The sequence below is a fragment of the Megascapheus bottae genome, chromosome 3, assembly GCF_031878675.1.
Source record: "Megascapheus bottae isolate mThoBot1 chromosome 3, mThoBot2.hap1, whole genome shotgun sequence".
In the NCBI taxonomy this organism is placed as follows: domain Eukaryota; kingdom Metazoa; phylum Chordata; class Mammalia; order Rodentia; family Geomyidae; genus Megascapheus; species Megascapheus bottae.
Window position 1 is genome coordinate 24,972,642 of NC_143511.1, and position 22,041 is coordinate 24,994,682.

A 22,041-nucleotide genomic window follows, 5' to 3' on the forward strand; every position below is an offset into this window, starting at 1 on the left:
AAAGCATGGAGACAAAGGCCAATGGGTGCCCCTTCCCCCCACCCCCATCCCAAGCCAGGACAGGGAGCGCCACCTCCTTCCCCAGACAGACTTACGACGCAGGATCTTCTGGTGGCGAATATTTGGAGGTAGCGGAGGGCAGCAGCCACCAGGCACACGGTGGTAGTGAGTGCGTTCAAGGCACACAGGGCAAAGAGGACTTTCTGAAACACACATGCCATGATGGATACCAGTCATTATGCATGTGAAATAATACAACAGTCTTCCAACCAGAGGAGCCTTGCGAGAAGACAGGTGCAGGAGGAGCCAGCTGGTGCATGGAAATCACCTTAGCTGTTATTATGCCCTTGATGCCAGAACATGAACTTCGTGATTTAAAAAAGATATATATTAAAGTAGTTGTATAAAGGAGTTGCTGTTGAACAATGCATCTTGATCAGCGTCACCCCCTCCACATTCTCAGTTCTGGGCTGTTATTTTTTTTTAATAAGGGACTTGGGCATGACAGATTTTTGGTCTCCTGAAGCTAATTCCCCCAGGAAACTGAGGGACATGCTGGCATTTCTTCTTCTTCCCACCAGCCTCAGAATACTACCTAGAAATATTCTCTGCAGAACAGTGAGTGTCTCCTCTGAAGTTTGTATCCCCAGGGGCAAGAGTTCTGAGCCTCCTGGGAGAACAGCACACTGCTTAATTTATGATTCTATTTCTGGAGCAACTGGCAGTGTCACCCCAGAGACACATCGAGGATGCAGCAGGGGCCCAGGGCGGCTGGACATAAACAGGGCTTCTCTCTTCAGACACAAACCTCCAAATAGCAGCCAAGGCAATTCCAGACACAGCTGCCATCACATAGCTCTACTGCAAAGCTTCTTACCAGGCTTTTCCCCAAACTACAGCCTGGCTCAGCAAGTTTGCAGAAGCCAAAGAAAGCAGGCCATTTCTATGTGGGACCTGACCCAAAGTTGGCAGATTTGAACAGTTCTATTTCTTTGGATTCCTCCTCCCCTACAGTGAATAAATAAACCTCCAAACGATGGTCTAAAGAAAGCTACTAGATACAGGGCATCAGGATGTGGCTCAAGTGATAAATGCCTAGCAAAGTGCCAGGTATCACCTGTGTCACCAAATAGCAGTGTCACCAAAAATTAAACAAGAAGACCATTAGTGGTGGACTAGACAAAAGTTACTATGTCTGGGTTTGCTAACTGATATTGTCACTCACTGGACTAATGTTTTAACTAATTCCTAAATAAATAGGGCTTGTTTTTGCATTTCCCTTCACCTGGGATCATTTCTTTGTTTTGTAATTTGTCATGCTTATTATAGTTGTCTATTAAACAAAACACAAAATGCTGGAAGTGCTTCTGTATTTCTAGCGCGCGCTCTCTCTCTCTCTCTCTCTCTCTCTCTCTCTCTCTCTCTCTCTCTCTCTTTCTCCCTTTCTCCCTCCCTCCTCCCCTCTCTCTCCTTAGTCTGTGTGTCACAGAACTACAGCATTCACCCCAAACATACAACTCACTCACACTACAAATGATCATTGAAACAATAGCAAGTAAATAATTGAAAGGCTTTGTTAAAAGCTATAGCAAGGGCGTCAGGAGTTTGGCCTAATGATAGAGTGCTTGCCTAGTATGCACAAAGACTTGGGTTTGATTCCTCGGTACCACTTACATAGAAAAAGCCAGAAGTGGTCCAGTGGTTCAAGTGGTAGAGCTCTAGTCTTGAGAAAGACCAAGGACAATGCTCAGGCCCTGAGTTCAAGCCTGGGACTGGCAAAAAAGAAAAGAAAAGCTGTAGCAAGGGCTGGAAGCATGGCCTAGTAGTAGAGGTAGAGTGCTTGCCTAGTATGCATGAAGCCCTGGGTTCAATTCCTCAGTCACAAAACACACAGAAAAAGCTAGAAGTGGTGCTGTGGCTCAAGTGGTACAGCACTAGCCTTGAGGAATCCTCACAACAGAGCCCAGGCCCTGAGTTCAAGCCCTAGGACTGATTTTTACCCCAGGCAAAAATTTTTTTTAATTAAAAACTATATACTATAGCAAGTCAGCTAATGGCTGATACCAGTAACCATAGCTACACAGGAGACTGAGACCTGAGAATCACGGTGCAAAGACAGCCAGGGTAGGAAAGTCAATGAGACTCTTATTTCTAATGAACTATGGAAACGCTGGAAGTAAAGCTCAAGTGGTAGAATGCTAAACTTGAGCAAAAAAGCTTAGGGACAGTGCACCAGCCCTGAGTTCAATCCCCAGGACGGGCGTGCACACACACACACACACACACACACACACACGCTATAACATGTATGTGTATGCATTCAGATATATATATACATGTATATGTATGTATTTAGGCTTCTTTCCATTTTTCACTAGCTTATAATACTTGAACACAAAGAACAAAATTTTAAATGCACTCAATAATGTGTGGTTCTTTCTCATTCTGTCTTGGGCTCACTAACAAGGAGTCATTCACATCTGCTTTCAGAAGCTTGATTATTTGAATGCAGTAACAGACTAGGAATATTTCCAATAACTGCCTTTTGGGGGAGATCAATGGTGTACTTCCTGCTAAGAGTTGGAAGCCACGTGACATACCTTAAGTAGAAGGTGAACAGCACTGCAAGGTTGAACGGGAAAAAGTTTCAAGGAGTTTTCTTTGTCTGTGCATTTGGCTGGTTGAAATTCTTCACAACAGAAGCAGATCTTGCCTTCACCTAAGTCCACCTTAAGAAGAAAGAAGCAGAGTGATGACTTAATTTTTAAGGAGGAAAAGAAAAGGAAAAAGCATCCTTGATGAATCACAGAGCAGTAATCCTACAGAGACATGGTAGGTTCCACATCATGCAGTGCCTGTCTCAGTCAGGACAGGTTAAGGGACACAACAGTAACAGCCAAGGTGAAAATTCCAGTGGCTCCATCAACAAAAGTTATTTTTGTGTGTGGGTCATGGGGACTTGAACTCTGGGCGAGGGCGCTGTCCCTGAGCTCTTCAGCTCAAAGCTAGTGCCCTACCCTTGAGCCAAAGCACCACTTCCCATTTTCTAGTGATTAATTAGAGATAAGAGTCTCAGGTCCTTTTGTGCCTGGGCTGGCTTTGAACCCTGATCCTCAGATCTCAGCCTCTTCAGTAGCTAGGATTATAGGCTTGAGGCACCTCGGCCAGCAACAAAAGCTATTTTTCATAGGTGCTGCAACTCCACCACAGGTCATCAATGTTGCATGCCGTACACCCTTGAGGGTCCAGATTTCGGGAACATTCACGTAATGATTACGTGCCAGAGGGATGGACAGTATGTGATAAGGAGCATGTTGGTACATAAAGTAAATAAAAACAGACCACATCCAATCCAATTTGAATTCGAATAAACAACAGAAATGTTGTAAAGACACATTAGCCACAAACATTGCATGAGGCATATTCCTAGTAAAAAAAAAAGTAGGGCTGGAAGTTTGGCCTAGTGGTAGTCTGCTTGCCTCGCATGCAGGAAGACCAGGGTTTGATTTCTCAGTACCACATGGAAGTGGTGCTGTGGCTTAAGTGGTAGAGATCTAGCCTTGAGAAAGCCCAAAGATAGAGCTCAGGCCCTGAGTTCGAGCCCCAGGATTAACAAAAAAATAAAAAATAAATAATTAGCAGTTTATCTGAAATTCACATTTAATTGGGTACCTTATCATTTCACTTGTTCAATCTGGCATCCTTTGCCTAAATTCTCCTCTTGCAAATGACATTCCTCAGTTTAGCTCATGACCTATTTTCTTTTTTGCTTCGGTCAGGTGAGGAGCTTGAACTTTCATGACTTCAAAGCCAAAGAAAATCACATGCTCCAGCATCTGGGACATTATCATCTGGAGAGAAAACTATGCCTCCGTCCCATCTCCATCCACCTTGCCTCTAGCACCTCCCCTTCAGAGGCAACCTCTGCTCTCACGATTGCCCACTTGGATTAGTTTTGCCTCTTCTAGAGCTCTATAGGTTCATCACATCTTTTTATTCTTCTTGAAGTCACATTAAAAGGGCTGTACATGTAAATTCTACCTCTGGTATAACAAATGACAACAAATTCTACCTCTGGCACAATAAATGAGTTGCCTTGATGGGCTCCTAATCTCTATTAGTTCACCCCCACATGTCTTGACCCTGGTTTGGCTCCTAAACCCACATTAAGGCAGTTTGTTATGGAATCTTTCCACCATAGTCTTATGTATTTGAAGATTCAGCCTGCTGCTAATCTTGACACCATCCTGTCCTGGGATAATTCCAATCAACTAACTCTCTCTAGACAGATGTAGACAGAGGGAATCCTTCCCTGGACTCAACATCACTGGCTTCCCTTTGGTCTTCTTCCATAGTCCATTTGACAGCAGTGCCTATCTTGGACTGAATTCAGCAGGACCCTAAGAAAGACTTCATGCTTTAGTCCTTCCAGCTGACTATCTGGCAGGAAAGAGACATTCCCTGCACACCAGCCTCTCCTCTCTCACTATAAGATTAAGCTTGTTTTTTTTTGTTGTTGTTGTTGTTGTTGTTTTTTTCCCCAGTTGGTCATGGCGCTTGAACTTAGGGGCTGGACAGTGTCTCTGAGCTAGGGCTCTACTTTGAGCCACAGCACCACTTCCGATTTTCTGGTACTTTCTTAGAAGAGTCTCTGGGTCAGTCTTTCCTGCCAGGGTTGGCTTCAAATCACAATCCTCAGATCTCAGCCTCCTGAGTAGCTAGGATTACAGGTATGAGCCACTGGGCACTGGACTAAGCTCACTTTTCAACAAAGCCCCACCGTGTTTGTTTTCGTGATCCTTGGGGTACATCTCTAAACCTCACCTGAGGCTTCTACTTCCTCAGGTGATAATTTCATCTTCCCACACAAGCCCATTCTTGCAACCATGTACTTGAGGGCTACACACAAGCCCAGCACCAGACATTCAGGAAGCCAGAAACTTCTGTGATTTGAAACCCTCAGGGTAAGCCAACATCAGTGGCAAAATGTCCCAGGTGAGAGAAAGCTAATCCCTTTAGACAAGATTATTGAACAGTTTAATCATTGTACAAATGACCTAGAATGCCAAATGCTGTGCCCATTTGATACAAGGAAGTCCTGAGGCTCTTTGCAAAAGGACTGAGGGTGAAAGTGTGTTTGTGTTCCTGTTCCTCCTGCGTCTGTCACCTCTATTTGTAATCCCCTCTCCACCCGACATTTCCCAAGCATGAATTTCTTGCTGTTCTTCAGTCTCTCAATGATTCTCGAACTTTAACCCCCAAAGGTAACCATCCACCTCTCCTTGTGCAAACCATCACTTGATGTTATAGCCTCATCTTCCTCCCACCATCTTACCCCACTATGAATTTCCCTGAGGGCTGTGGCAGAACACACTAAAGGTGCCAATGCCATCGTTAGCAGTTGGGGGAACTGCAAGCTAAATACAGTGACCACGAGCTGTCACTTTAGCTCATGAGACTGGCAACAAAAACAACAAAAATTACAGAAACCAAAGCTGAGATCTGAGGATCGAGGTTCAAAGCCAGCATGGGCACTAAAGTCCATGAGGCTCTTATCGCCAAATAACCACTAGAAAACCAGAAGCAGCGCTGTGGCTCAAAGGGTAGGGGTAGGGCTAAAGACCTCAAGGACAAAGCCCAGGCCCAGAGTGCAAGCCCCATGACCCACACACACAAAAAAATTACAGAAAGTCCTGGTGGTGAAGGTAGCTGGTGGGAATGTGAGCTGAAACCCTTAATAAAGGAACCATCTGGCTATTTTAAATTGCAGGAGTTATGAGCTGTTGCAGGGTAAAGTCGGGATGGGAGTGGTTCACGCAGCTCTTAAAAACCACACAGGTGCAATGGTGGCTTACACCTAGAATCCTAGCTACTTAGGAGGCCGAGATCTGCAGTTCAAAGCCAACCTGGGCAGGAAATTCCATGAGACTCTGATCTCCAATAAATAACCAAAAATACTGGAATGGTAGCTTGAGAGGTAAAGTGCTTAGCCTTGAGGAAAAGAAACTCAGGGACCTAGGCTCTGAGTTCAAGCCCCAGTACCAGAAAGAAAACAAAAACAAAAACACACTATTCCTATGTGATTTCACAGCTTAAGGTTAAGAAGCAATAGAAAAACACTCTTTTTTTTAATGTGAAGAAATGTGAGAAAGAATAAAGATTATATTGAGTCCTGAATGTTTTTCTACTTGAAAAGATCATAGGTAATATTGCAAGGGCTTGATCACATTTTCGCTAGAAGATGAGGCAATTTTATTGGCTCTCCTTCTGCAGGTTTCTGTACAGTGAGATAACCATGGAACTAACTTCTAAGTAGATGGGAATTAAAACAACTTCTGGACCCCATTCCTTCTTGCTTTACACTAAGGGTGATATTTGTTACTGAGAAGTTCTTTTGAAAAAGTTCATCTCTGACTCCTGATTCCACAGCTGGGCATTAGAACCCAAAGAACTGACATGGTGTACACTGGTCCACTTCTGCTCGAAGCAGCTCTGTACACAATAGACAGAAGGGGAGAACAGCCCCATCCGCAGACAAATGGATAAACAAAGTGTGTCATACTGACATACAATGGAGTATTATTCCATTTTTAGAAAGAAGGAGATTCTGACAGGTCTACAACACACGCCTGGAGGACATTATACTAAGTGAAGTCACTCACAGAAAGGTAAACACTGTCTGGTTCCAAATAATGGGAGGTACATAAAAGTATTTGAATTCAGATCGGTGGAAAGTGGAAAGGTACTTGTTGGGGATTGCAGGGAACAGGGAGATGAGGAATGATGTTTCTGTTTTGTGAGATGAAGAGTCTGGAAGACTATTTTTCATAGCCATCTGAATGAACGTATCTGTATCGAACTATACAACATATAAGGGTGAGGATGGTCAGTTTACATACATTTTACCACAATTTAATTTTGATTTTGACAGTACTGGGCTTCATTTTATTTTAAATCTCAGAGAAGCTATAGGTCTAAAACATCATCTCCGCAATTCTGACAACTAAAAGCCTTTGATTACAGCATTCTGTCCCAGACTCTACTGTCATGCTGGATAATGAATGGTGTCAGCCCCATACTTATCTTCCAAGGTTGGAAAATCTCCAGATGCTGACACACAACTGGCTTCCTTAGGTTCTTTTAGTTATTTGTTTATTTATTTTGTCAATCTCGGAACTTAAACTCAGGGCCTGGGAGCCATCTCTAAACTCTTTCACTCAAGGCTAGTGCTCTGTCACTTTGAGCACAGCTCTATTTCCAGGTTTCTGGTGATTAATTAAAGATCAGAGTTTCATGGACTTTCCTGTCTAGGCTAGCTATGAACCTCAGTCCTTAGATATCAGCCTCCTGAATAGCTAGGATTATGGACATGAGCCACTAGTGCCCAGCTTTTCCTTAAATAAAAGAGGTTGGCCTGGATTCTGATAACATTCCTTTTCTTTTCCTTTTCTTTTCTTTTTCCTTTTCTTTCTCTTTTTTCTTCTTTCTTTTTTTCTTCTGGTCTTGTCAGGTAGACAGGTTGGCCATGGAGACGTGATCTATCTATCTACTCATTCAACAACAGGACTACTGACCATTGTGGCTCTGATGTTTAAGGCTGCTTACCAGATCACACCGGGGCACGCTGGACACAAACTGTGCCCCTTGGCATCCCAGGATGAATCCCGCAAGGTTTAGCAGGACACAGACCACAGACAGCAGTACGAAGAGGTTTACCTGAAGCAACAAGAGGAAGAACGGTTAGAAAAGGCAACACAGGGGGTCCCAAGGGAACAGAAAACCCCCGATGTCCTGTCTAAGAGAAGACTCTAGGGAACACATCCCAGCAGGTGCACTAGTGATCATTCCCAGGCTGGGATCCTCAGTGCCCATGGACTTGACATAGCAGCACACTGCATGTGTCGCCTCTCACAACTCGGGCTATGCCAAAGCATTTTGGAAAAGGAGGATGCAGAACTAGAAAGGAATAGAGCACAGCCCTTCCCCACATGGGAATCCACCACACTCTGCCACATGGCATCTGAAAAGACTTCACACATCTGGAATCTTCACACCCAACTGCACAATCGCTGCTACAGTGGGCAGTCTTGAACTTTGGGGATTCTCTTTTCCTATAAAAAATGTGCCTTGGAAACAAAGAAATGTTGTGATGGTCCTTTGTGCCTACCAATGCAACACTTAATGCTGGGGGAAAAAGAAACAAAGTTTTAGAATAACTAAAAAATTAACACCATACCATATAACATGGGGTCATTCACCCCTGAATCTTTTCACTAACATCTTAAGTCAGCTTATCAAAAGACATGATTCAGAACGTGAGTCTACTTGCCACAGATTAGGAGAAAGTATTTTCTTGCATATATTGAGCCAAGAAACTATATTCAAAATATACAAATAATTCCTCACCTCAATAATAATAATAATAAGAAGAAGAATAGCAGCAATTAAGTAAAAACACACACAGTAGCCATATGAAATTCATCATCATAAATACAACATAAAGCCAAAGTAAGCTATTGTTTCACATCAGTTAGAATGGTTAAAATTTAAAAGCTGACAGTACCAAATGTTATGTGAATGAGGTATAACTCTTAGGTAGTTTTTTTTGCCAGTTTTGGGGCTTGAACTCAAGGCCTGGGCACTGCCCTTGGGCTTTCTCAAGGCTACAGCTCTACCACTTGAGCCACAGTACCACTTCCGGCTTTTTCTATGTGTGTGGTACTAAGGAATCAAACCTGGGTTTTGTGCATGCTAGGCAAGCACTCTACAACTAGCCCAAACTCCCAGCCCATCTTTTAGGCATTTTTTATGGGGGTAAAAAATGGTATGATTGAGCCAAGCATACTGGTGGCTCAGAGGATCAGGGTTCAAAGCCAGCAGGGGCAGGAAAGGCTATGATATCTACATCTCCAGTTAACCACCAGAAAATCAGAAGTGGTGCTGTGGCTCAAAGTGATAGAGCACTAGCCTTGAGTAAAAAAACTCACGGACAGTACCCAGGTCCTGAGTTCAAGCCCCAAAATCAACAAAAAAGAAAATGGAAGGATCCATTTTAAGAAACTATGAATTTCCTTATTAGAAATATAAACACAACTACATAGACATAAAAATCTGTGACTCTTAGACATAATGTTTTATTACATAGATTAATATGTATCTATGACGTGCAAACCCTCAGCCTAATTTTAAGTGCCAGTGATTTCATATAGAGATTCACTTCGTGAATACTGGTTTGATAAATATATCATTTGAAATATGATATAAAAATCAATGTTAATAAATTCTTTAAAAAAAGAAACTATGGATTTCTTTTTTTTTTTTTTTTGCCAGTCCTGGGCTTGAGCTCAGGGCCTGAGCACTGTCCTAGGACTTTCTCAAGGCTAGAGCTCTACCACTTGAGTCTCAGCACCACTTCTGGCTTTTTCTATGTATGTGGTACCGAGGAATCGAACCCGGGTCTTCATGCATGCTAGGCAAGCACTCAACCACTAGGCCAAACTCCCAGCCCGTAAACTATGGATTTCTTAAAGATTAAATGTAAACCTTATCTTCAAGAATATTCCAGGTAATTTATGGAGCTACTTAATCCTCAGTTCCCTGCTCCACCAATGTGAGCCACATACAGTGACTTTCTTCCAAAAGGCCATGCAGAAGGGACGGAAGTAACTTTCCAGGGGAGAAACCTGACAAACACGACATCAACTAGATGACAGAGGTCAGCATCCATACTCAGTCGTGTCAATAGCACATGCCTGTGCTGACATGGCACAGGAATTGTACTTCACCTCATGGTCTCCCTCCCTGGAACCCACAATAACAGTCTAATGCTCCATGGGGGAAGGCTGAGGCAATGCCAGGTGCCATGGCACCGTGCGTCATCCCGAATACCTGACAAACACTCCTCAAATCTGTTAAGTCATCAAAAAATAAGAGAAGTCTGAGAAACCACCATCACCACAGTTAAGGGAAGCATAAGCAGACATGTCATCTAAATGTAATGTGGCATCCTGGTTGGGTCGGTGGACAGAAAAGAGACAAAAGGTAAGAAGTAGACAGATGTGAAGCATGTGGTCTGTAGCTAACAATACAGTATCAATGTTGGCACCTAAATTGTGATACACTACCATAAGCCTGTAAGGTCTGAATGACAGGAGAAATTCAGTGTGGATGAAGCATATGGGATTTCTAGTTTTGCAGTTTCATTAATATATAATATATAATGTATAATATATTAATATTTTATATATATATTGGGCCAGGAGTTTGGCCTAGTAGTAGAGTACTCGCCCAGCATGCATGAAGCCCTGGGTTCAATCCCCAGTACCTCATACACAGAAAAAGCTAGGAGTAGTGCTGTGTGACTCAAATGATAGAGCACTAGCCTTGGGAAAGCTCAAGAACAGTGCCCAGGCCCTGAGTCCCAACCCCAGGACTGGCAACAAATAAATAAATATATATATATATATATGCTATCCTAAAATGAAATCATGTATTTCCAAATATAATAAAGTGACTATATAATGTAGTATATTTAAATAGTAGAATATGTCTAACAATAAAAGAGGAGAAAACTATGAATGCAAAACAACAGTATAAAAAGAAACACTACATTGAGCAAACTCAAGCAGACGCTGTGTGCTTTCCCTTGCCTCGAGTTCATGAATAAACATGATCATCTATGGAGACAAAAATAAAAATAGATTGCTTAGGTGAGGGAATGTGGAGGGAGGATATTGACTGGGAAGAGAAAGCAGAGAAGTTTCAAAAGCGACAAAAAAAGTCTACATCCTGTTTTGCATGGTGACTCCATGGCTGATTCAGTTTTTTAACACTGTGCTAACAGAAAGCTGGGTATGATGCAGCCCCCTGAACTCCAGCATTCAGAAGGCTGAGGCAGGGAGATCATAAGCTGGAGGCCAACCTGGGCTACAAAGAAAGACCCTGTCTCCAAAACTCAAAACAACCAGAAAGAGAAAAAGAAACAAACAAAAATCTCCACTACAACCTGGGATTTCACTACATCCAAATCATACTGACTGCCTGTATTTTTTTTTTTTTTACTAGTCCTGGCTTGGGCTCAGGCCCTGAGCACTGTCCTTGGACTTTCTCAAGGCTTAGCACTCTACCAGTTGAGCCTCAGCACCACTTCCAGCCTTTTTCTATGTATGTGGTACCGAGGAATCGAACCCGGGTCTTCGTGCATGCTAGGCAAGCACTCTACCACTAGGCCAAACTCCTAGCCCCCTGACTGACTGTATTTTTAACAAAAAGAGAGAAGGAACCTCGAATCTAACTGCCAAAGCAGGAGTACGAGCTCAAACAGAAAATCAATGCTATTTCTAAAGTGCCCAAGCAACAACCAAGATGAAGTGTACCTGGGGCCTGCTTCCCACCTCAGAGGCGCTGTCCACAAATCATTAGATCCGTGCAAAACCCCACAAGGAGAGTGTGGGCCAGGCCAGACTTCAAAATCACTATGTATTTTCCCCTCAAAGTATGCTTGCGTGTGACCTTATGGTTATTATGAAAACTTGGGTCAAATTTTCAGGCAAACATACGATCTTATTATTATTATTAAAACCCTGAGAGGTGTAGGAGAATAAATGGAGGAAAGGTATATGGGGCCAGGAGTTTGGCCTAGTGGTAGAGTGCTTGCCTAGCATGCACGAAGATCCAGGTTCGATTCCTTGGTACCACATACATAGAAAAAAAAAAAACAGAAGTGGTGCTGAGGCTCAAGTGGTAGAGTTCTAGCATTGAGAAAGACCAAGGACAGTGCTCAGGCCCTGAGCTCAAGCCCAGGGGAAAAAAAAGAATATACTATATTTATGACAGAACTGATAAAAAAAACAAGGGAAGGGGTGAAAAGGGATAAAAATATTGAAAGGATGTCACAGATCAAGATGCATTGTATACATAAATGGCTTTGTTAAATGGCAAAAAAGTATTTAATACATAACCTAAAAATTAAGAAAAGTGAGGGAAGGAACAGGATGGGAGGGTGGGTGAGGAGAATGTGAAAAGGGTTGGCCTTGATCAAGAGGCATTGCTTTGCTGGTGACAACTCCTTTAGATAACTACCTAAAGAGAATAAAAAATATACTTTCAAAATTAAAATTAAAAAAAACCAAAATCCTTGTTAAACCTCAGTCAAACTATAAAGCACACAGCCTCTGAGATCACCCAGTTAAGAGCCTGGCTCAAGCTCCAGTGGAGCAGGTATTAGAGCTACAAGGGGCATAGATAGGGTTGTAGGACTTGCTTTGCTCATCTGAAATAGGTCTATTTTCCTAACCCACCTCAAAAGATTACTGTGATAATGCCACACCATATCTTCAACTTCAAAGACAGACAGACAGACACACTCACACACACACACACACACTTTATTATCAAGAGTAATAAGCATCACTATATATGGTGTGAAGTTTGTTATTATTACAAAGAGTGTTCCACAAAATGATATTTCAGTAAGACTGGTACCCGCATTTCAGTCTTTTGCTTGTGATATACTTGAATGTAAGTCATCTAGAAAGGGAAATCACATCCTAAGAATAATCTATAGATGTATTGACTGCGAAACTTCTCCAAAAACATTGCGCCATTCACCTCCTGCCAAATGAAAGAAGCCTGTCACAAACAATCACCTTTATTTGAATGACCAGACGAGGTAAGTATAAGGCCAAGGTTATTGAAGGGAGATGGAGAGTGATATCGAAGGATTAGAAGGTTCCCTTTGGGGAGTGATCTACAATTGACACTAGTGGCATTTGCACACATCTACAAATTCACTCATACTTACTGAACTGTATCCAAGTGGGTACATTTTATGTTATTTCAAGTTAGGCCATCCATGCCTGTAATCCTAGATACTCAAGATCACAGTTCAAAGCCAGCCTGGGCTTTGAACAGCCTGTGACGGTCTGTGAGACTCTTCTCTCCAATAAAGTACTCAGAGAAAGCCAAAGTAATACTATGGTAGCAAACTAGCCTTGAACACAAAGAGGCTCAGAGACAGTACCCAGGCCCTGAGTTTAAACCCCAGGCGTGGAAAAAAAGATTACTTGACAAAGCTGTATTTAAAAGAAAGAAAGAAAGAAAGAAAGAAAGAAAGAAAGAAAGAAAGAAAGAAAGAAAGAAAGAATCACCCAGATAGCATCATTTGGAATCCATAGGAAAAATCCCAATATCGTGGTAAATAATAAAGGGCTAGAATGCACTTGACTTGCTGATCAACACAGTCCCCTTTGAGTGACGTGAGATTCCATTTTCTTCTCACTCATTCCTGTAGCCTGGTGTCCCAGCAAATAATTGCTCCACCCTGCCCCGAGAGGAACTCCTGTTCTTTGTTCTTTTCCCCACTATTTTGTAGGCTCAGATGTTTCTGCTTTTCTTAAATACTACTTTAGATCTGACCCTTGACCTCTCTGTTCATGTTAAGCTATAGAATGGGGGCAATTCCAATCATTACTAAAAGCCAGTAATGAAAATATCCAGATCTGTATCTTCATGAAAACTTGGAACTTAATTGACTTTCAGGGTTCTCTCCCTGCCATCAGCATCTTAAAGAACCATCAAGCCAGCACTCTCATGTGGGGCCCATCTGGTCAGCTGCAAGTGTGAATCTAGGATCTGTTCTGTCTCTGTGCTTTCCAACTGAGGCCACAGGATACTCCAATCACCACCTTCATTCCCAGGCCAGGGTCTGACATCAGCACAGTCCAACAATAAGGAACCCTTCCCCTCTCCCAGTGCTTACCATTAAGCCTTTAAACTCAGACGCCACAGCAATCTAGACCTGTCTCTTTAATCAGCTCAGGATGCAAAATAGGTTCCACCCAGCAGCTTTGCAAGCCCTGCTTACATAATGTGTGTACACACACACACACACACACACACACACACACACACACCACACTTGAGCGTGAAATAAAGAACACACTTGTAACATCACGATACAGTGGTTCTCACATAACAAGCATATTACAACTGCCGTCGCTGATTTTCATTATTCCAGAAACAATTTCCATATAAAGTTGGAGTGGCATGATATAGTTAGAAAGCAAAATACAATCCTTAAAACTGTGATAATTGGAAAAAAAACTGTGATTATGTCAAGATGCTAGCAAAACTTGTTGGCAAAACTTGGAAGGAGGCGGAAAGGAAGAAGGAGAGTGAAAGGATAAATACCTTCATTTTACAAAACAATCACGATCTAACATTGAGGAACTAAGAAATATAAGCTTGTAATATTATTTTAAACTACAAAGTGATCAATAGTGCTGGGGTTTTTTTCAGAAAATGGAAGAGGAAGGTGGAATAGAAGAAGGGTGATAAGTCCCCACTTGCAGAAAATACAAAGCTATTAAAACCAGCAAGAGTTGAAGTGGTTAACTCCAACAGTCTAATCTAATTGAAGTATCGAAAGAAAGCTAATTATTTTATTTTAATGAGGAATATGCCTAATAAGCTCCTCCTCTGTCAAATCTTCAAAACCTCCCCATTTAAAGGTACTGTATTTCATAAATTATAAAACATCACAGTGGTCTGATTAAAATATAACTAGACAAAAGAATTGTAGTAGATTGGTAGGGATATAGATAGAAATATAGGTAAGTTAGGTAGGTAGACAGACAGACAGGGAAGGAAGGAAGAAAGGAAGAAAGGGAGGGAGGGAGGGAGGGAGGGAGGGAGGGAGGGAGGGAGGGAGGGAAGATAAACACAGTCTCAGTGTACACAGACCCAAGGGGCCCCAGATCACATAATCCAGTACAGACCTGGGTCTAACCTAGATTTCCAAACCTCTACCTTTTCCCCTCCTTTGGTGAGCAGAATATCTGCCAGTACAGTCCATTTAGCGATCATCTTTTTCTGCCAGGTGCTGGTGGCTCACACCTGTAATCCTAGAGACTCAGGAGGCTGAGATCTGAGGATTGAGGTTCAAAGCCAACCCGGAAGGAAAGGCTGTGAGACTCTTATCTCCAATGAAACACTGGAAAATCAGAAATGGAGCTATGGTTCAAAATGGTAAAGTGATAGCCTTGAGCAAAATCATTCAGGGACAGTACCCAGGCCCTGAGTTTAAGCCTGATGACCAACAAAAAGAAAAAGAAAAAAGAAAAGGAAATCATCTGCTCCTCTGCCAGGCAGATCTGTGGCATCTTCGCTGCCATGTTAAGCTGGTAAGAAAGACCACATTCCACCATCACCCAGTTCTAACACCTGACTCCAAGCCCTTCCACCCAACACTTCCACCCATGCCAGGCCCTCACGACCTATCTATTCCCAGACTGAGCACTTGCTGAGATTTCTTGTCCTTCCACTGAGTTGTCATACATGTCCATATATTTTTAAAGGAAGTTCATTTTGAATTTTAAAAGTTACCATAAAAAATTATTTATTTCATGGTGGGGGTTGAGGGGCAGGTAGGGGGGAGGGAGAGTAGGGAAACACAGCGCTACTATAATCTGGTCACAATTATGGTTGAAACAGGAGAAAGCAGCTCAGCTACTTAAGCAGGAAAGGAATTTCTTGCTAGGCTATCAGGTGGCTCACAGAATCCATGATTCAGGCTCAAAAAAAGACAGTGCTGGAATCTCTCCCAAGGTCACAGGAAAAAAAGGTCTCCAGTCACCAGCCTCTTGGCACCTGTGGCTCCCTATCTAATGAATTCTAAGCAGCCCCAGGTGACTTTGCATAGCCAGCCGAGCTACAGGGCAGAGGGTGGAGGTCATGGCTGGACTCAAAAGTATACCATTGAGGCAAGGCCCTGCTTTTCACAGGACTCACACCACTACACAGGTAGATCCCCAAATGAGTACAGAAAATGTAGATGCTCAGGAACCCCAAATCAAAGCACATAGACCTGAAGGTCCCTTCAATCAGCAAGTCCTCCTCCTTCCTATATACTCAACAGTTTCTTGACTGACCTTCCAGAAATTTCCTTGTAACTGCAAACGCAAGCTTACTCCCAAAGAATTGTTTGGTTTTTAGGAGCACTCATGCATGCATGCACACACACACACACACACACACACACACACACTCACACACACAAGTAGCCTGTAACTTTCCACATGTCAATGCATTTATTTCCAAGGCCAAGGCCTTGCTTTAGTACCCCCTACCACTGCAGGTATCCATAATGCATGCCAGTGTTCTTCAGTAACCTGGGTACAGCCTGGCTGGTCCAAGCTATACCAGGGGACAGTCAGGTATACACATGCCATCATGGCCAGCTAGCATTTAGGAGAAAGGTCAAAGTCCGGGAGCCTCCTGCTTCCTTTCTCTTTACATACAAGGTGTTTTGTTCAGGTGGCATAGCACATATGGACATACAACAGTGGTGAAACTATTGGCTTCTTTAGCATCAACCATGTTAAAAAAAAAAAAAAAAAAAAAACTAGGCTATACTGGGGGTCAAAACCAGAGTCTCACACCTTTTGCAGATATTACTGTACTCCTGTCCCTAAATTAGTCAATTCTGGAATAAATGATAATTTCCCGATAGTATTTTAAGCAATACTAACAATAAGGAAAAATAACTTAGGTGCTTGCTCCAGAAAATACTGGCTTCTCAAAAGTAAGGCTATAGCCAGGCGCTATCAGCTCATGCCTATAACCCTAGCTAGTCAGGAGCCTGAGATCTGTGGGTCAATGTTGGAAGCCAGCCCAGACAGGAAAGCCTATGAGACTCTTATCTCTAATAAATTATCAAAATGTCAGAAGTGGAGGTGTGGCTCAAGTGATAGAGCACGAGCCTTGAGCTTAGAGACAGTGCTCAAGCCCAGAGTTCAAGCTACAAGACAGACAAAAAAAAAAAAAAGACTGAATCCACTAACCATTTACTTTTTAAGACTAACTACTTCATAGTAAATAGTTTTGCTCCAGATTTTTCTCTTCCTGAGCTCCCAGTCCACAGCTATTCTGGCATAGTTGGGTTCTGATCAATCCCAGCCATTCTACTATTTTACTATCCTGGAAGACAAACCTTCCAGGCACCCAGCCAAGAGCCCTAAAATCCTACAGATACCCTCTCTTTGACTCACCCTTCCTAGAAACCTCTGGCAAAATGTTCTCTTACTGACGTAGGTGTAGAAAACTTAGCTATTCCAGGCTAATGGATGGGAACCCATTGTTCATAAAACTTTATTCTATAAGCCTGAGACAAATCTCTGCTCTCTGTCCTTTCAAAGTTCCAGAGTGGAGACAATGAAAAAATTGGGGGTAGGAGTGGGGTCTAGTGGCTAATGTACTTAGAGCAGAAATTGATCTGGGATTCATTTTCACTCTACCAATTAATGAAAAGATTACTTTTAAGTCTAGGCAATTACTCTTTGCTACGAAACTCAACCTGTTAACTAGGACATACTCATCCTTGGGTCTCTGCAAAACAACGTCCGGATTCAGTCTAGAGATGGCAACCTCCAAGTGTTATGCATTTTCTTTTCTTTTTTTGTTTTTAGTGTGTGGAGAAGGGGAAGTGGAGGTGGTGAGATAATATCACTGTAACTATGGTTGGCTTGAAACAGCAATCCTACTGTCTCAGCCTCCTGAGTGCTGGGATTGCAGAGATGAGACACTGTGTTAAGCTCAGATCCAGTTCCTAGAAGTAACCAGATGTTGGAAAATGAAAAGTCCTGCTGGGTCACACTGAACCTGAATCCTGGGGCCCTTGACAACACCTAAATGCATGCTTCATTCTATGGGTTACTTAGTGACATGCTAAGGAAGAGATCTTTTGGAGATTTTCTCAATGGATGAGTGTGTGTGTGTGTGTGTGTGTGTGTGTGTACATTTAGTGATAGTCCAATTATCTCCCTGCCTATAATTTTGGTTGCTTATATTGTGGTAATTTAAGATACTTTTTTTCTTTCCGTTAGTTTGGAACAGATTGGGATGAACATGTCCTTCAAATGGAAAAAAGGACTTCCGTGTTCCTTTGCATAAAGACCAAAGGCTCTGCTGTGGAGGGTTGTATCTTGTGTGGTTTATCCTCATTTGCTTTGCACTCAGACTAAGGATGGAAGCTCAGATGCACATGTTGCTTTAAAAATCATCTTATAGTGTATCTTCTAACCTTAAGATCATATTTAGGATAAAACTTCTTTACCCTGGATGGGAGTTTGGCCTAGTGGTAGAATGCTTGCCTAGCATGCATGAAGACCCAGGTTCGATTCCTCAGTACCACATGCTTAGAAAAAACCCAGAAGTGGTGCTGTGACTCAAGTGGTAGAGCTCTAGCCTTGAAAAAGTCCAAGGACAGTGCTCAGGCCCTGAGTTCAAGGACCAGGACAGGCAAAAAATAAAAAATAAATAAAAAAATGCAAAAAAATAAAAATAAATAAAAAATAAATAAAAAGCTTAAAAAATAAAAACTTCCTTACCCAAAGAGACATGTAAATGAGTCCAAATAAGGTGGCTGCTGTTGTTGGCCAAGGCTTGAACTCGGGGCTTAGGTGCTGTCCTTGAGCTTTGGTGCTCAAGTCTAGCACTCTATCACTTTGAGCCATGGCATCACTTTTAGCTTTTTGTCATTCGCTGGACTTTCCTTCCAGGGCTAGCTTTGAACAGCCACCCTCAAATATCAGCCATCTAAGTAGCTAGGATTACAAGCAATTTTTTTAAATGGCAGTCCTACAGTTTGAACTCAGGCTCTGGGTGCTATCCCTGCGCTTCTTTTGCTCAAAACTAGAATGCTTCCACTTGAACCACATAATCACTTCTAGTTTATTTGTTTGAGGTTTTTTTGGTAGTTTATTTGAGATTAGGGTCTCATGGACTTTCCTATCTGGGCTGGTGTTGAACTCTACCCTCAGATCTCAGCCTCCTGAATAGCTAAGATTACAGGCGTAAGCTACTGGTACAGAGCCACAGCACTCCTTCCAGCTTTTTTCTATGTATGTGGTACCGAGGAATCAAACCCAGGTCTTTGTACATGCTAGGCAAGCACTCTACCACTAGGACAAACTCCAGGCCCAGCACACTGACTCTTGTCCAAAGAAGTTGGAGACTTAACTGTACCAGAGGAACACTTATAGATAGGTTAGTTATGCTGCAGGATAGATAGTGGTGCTTGTTTTCCTTGTGGCAGGAAGGATGCGACAGGCCACTTGAGGAATGGTATGTTTCCAGGGTAAGATCTGAGGCTCTTTGGCCTTGTGCAGTGCTACTCTGTCAAGTTTGTCTTTTGGCTGTCAGTGATTTGAAATGAGTCTGATTTCCTAGATGCTGAAACCCGGATGTTAATGCTGACATAATACCATTGACTATCAGTAACCTTAGGGAAATCAACCTCTTGATTCGCAATGAATGGCTTAGATCAGAATAATTTGTGGGGGGGGGGGGGTCATGGGGCTTGAACTGGGCCTGGATGCTATCCATGAGCTCTTCAGCTCAAGGCTACCACTGTACCCTTGAGCGAAGCCCCACTTCCCATTTTCTAGTAGCTAATTGGAGATAAGATTCTCAGGTCCTTTTGTGCCTGGGCTGGCTTTGAACCTTGATCCTCAGATCTCAACCTCCTGAGTAGCTTGGATTACAGGCGTGAGCCACCGCACCCAGCAGAATCATTTTTAAGAGTTCTTGTAGCTCACATATTTTATGGATTTCCAGAATGCTTTCTAGAACACTTGATGTTATTTTAACTTCAGATGGGCATTTCCAAAGGTCATTATAAGATTCCCGTGCGTAAACTACAATACAATGGCAATTTCCCTGGTTTTTTTTGGGGGGTGAAGTTGTTTCCCCTTGGGACTATTGGAATTGAACTCAGGGCCCTGGGCTTTTGGGACAGCACTTTATCACCTGAGCCACTCCTTTAGTCTTATTTTGCTCTAGTTGTTTTTCAGATAGGGTCTAGTGGTTTTCCCAATCTGGCCTTGGACTATAATGTCTACATCTGTGCTTCTTGGGTGCACGCCATCCCACCTATCTTAGTGATGGAGATACAGATCTCACTGGCTTTTTGCTTGGGCTGGCCTAGAGATGTAACTCAGTGGTAGTGCTCTCGTCTAGTAGATTCTGGATTCAGTACTAGTGCTCGAGAGTAAAGAAAGAAAAGAAAGGGAGGGGGCAGGGAGGGAGAAAAGAAAGGAAGGAGAGAAGAAGGGAGAGAGAGAGGGAGACAGGCAAGCAGTGAGTAAAAGAACAAGGGAGGAAAAAGAGGGCTGTTCCCTTTGGGATTATTATGGTACATTTTTATATGCCTGTAGCACTGAAGAATTCACCAGATTCTTTCACATGCCTGTTTTTAAGGGGATATTAGATAAGTCACCTTATTCCTTCACCCGATACACTACCATTAGAATGTGGGATTGGGTTCCACTCTCATTCTTCTCCCATGAGCTCTTCCATATGGTTCGCCTTCATTAGCACACTGGTAGATCCTTCACTGGGGCTGACAATAGCATTTTTTATTTGGTCAAAAATGTAAGTTAAATCAACTTTTCCTTCCTTTTAATCCTCCAGTTCTTTTTCAAGTTTTGAATTGACATTTTGGTAGTTTTATCCTTTACTCTCGAGAGCTTGGCAGAAATTAACCAAGACAGTATAATGTCCAGTGCTGCATCTTAGTCTTGCCTCTTGCAAGGAAATGATTGTGTCAGTTCTCTCATTTGTACAATGAGATTAAACTTCCATTAAAAAAATAAAGTCGGACCTGGAGTTTGGCCTAGTGGTAGAGTGCTTGCCTAGCATGCACGAAGATCCAGGTTTGATTCTCTGGTATCACATACATACAAAAAAGCCAGAAATGGTGCTGAGGCTCAAGTGGTAGAGCTCTAACCTTGAGAAAAAGAACCCAATGACAGTGCTCAGGCCCTGAGTCCAAGCCCAGGACTGGCAAAAAAATAAAATAAAATAAAGTCTATGACATACAAACCCTTAGCCTAATTTTGATTAAGTTCTAAATACTAAGTCCCAGTGATTGTAAATAGAGATTCCCTCCTTGAACACTTGTTTGTTAAACTTGTCATTTAAAATATGATGTAAAAATCAACATTAATAAATTCTTTAATAAAAAAAGGTTAGAACATTCTTTTTAAAATAGACATGTTCGCTCTTGATGGGAAAGACACGATCTGGGGTTACCACACCTGTCAATGAACTCAGGGGCTGGAGCTTCCCACGCTGAATTTCCATGAACACTTGAAGCCAAAGGAAGTAGGTCAATCTGATGTGCCTTTGTCCAAATCAGTACATGGTCCTGCTGAGTCCCACAGCAAAACTCCACAAGACCAGAAGCAACTGATTTTCACAGGCAATGTGTATGTGTTCTAGAAGATTCACATCCAGCAACACAGGCAAGAACAGCACAGCCTCTCAAAAGCCAGATATGCCCTAGCATTCACACACACAGAGACCAAAGAGGGACACTCTTCCAAGAGGAATGTGCCTCTGGTCCTATAAAAGATAATATTTACTAGAAATGAGCTCCAGGAAATGGAAACAAGAGGGTTTTTCTTTGTTGCTGTGTTTGTTTTCTTTTCTTTTTGCCTTTGTTTGTTCATTTATCTGTCTTGGGGAGTGTAATAGATGACAAAGAAATGGAGGGACAGAGTTGAAGATGAACTATACAGCTTGTGTGTAAGGATGAGAGGGAAAAACTGAGAGAGTGAGGGAAGTGGTGATATTATCCAAAAAGAAATGTACTCATTACCTGACCTATGTAACTGTAACTCCTCTTTACATCATCTTTATAATAACACTTTTTTTAAAAGCCAGACATGGGCTGGGAGTTTGGCCTAGTGGTAGAGTGCTTGCCTAGCATGCATGAAGACCCAGGTTCTATTCCTTGATACCACACACATAGATAAAAGCTGGAAATGGTGCTGAGGCTCAAGTGGTAGAGCTCTAGCCTTGAGAAAGTCCAAGGACAGTGCTCAGGCCCTAAGTCCAAGCCTAGGACTGGCAAAAATTAAAAAAAAAAAAAGCCAGACATAGGCCTGTCCTACACACCACCAAAATCTCCACTGAAGGGCTTAGAAACAAGAGTCTAGGAATGAACACAAAGTTTTGGAGGAGAAAATCAAATGGGAGAAA

General features: G+C 42.4%; 1 protein-coding gene across 1 annotated transcript in view; it reads right to left on the reverse strand.

Annotated features, from left to right (window-relative positions):
• Positions 1-22,041, reverse strand: part of Entrep1 (endosomal transmembrane epsin interactor 1) — a 52,601-nt gene that overhangs the window by 15,602 nt on the left and 14,958 nt on the right. The window contains exons 3-5 of the mRNA XM_090329672.1: positions 7,606-7,716; positions 2,601-2,729; positions 96-203 (exon numbers count right to left, since the gene is read on the reverse strand). Coding sequence (XP_090185798.1) covers positions 96-203; positions 2,601-2,729; positions 7,606-7,716 — 348 coding nt within the window. The remainder of the gene's footprint in view (positions 1-95; positions 204-2,600; positions 2,730-7,605; positions 7,717-22,041) is intronic.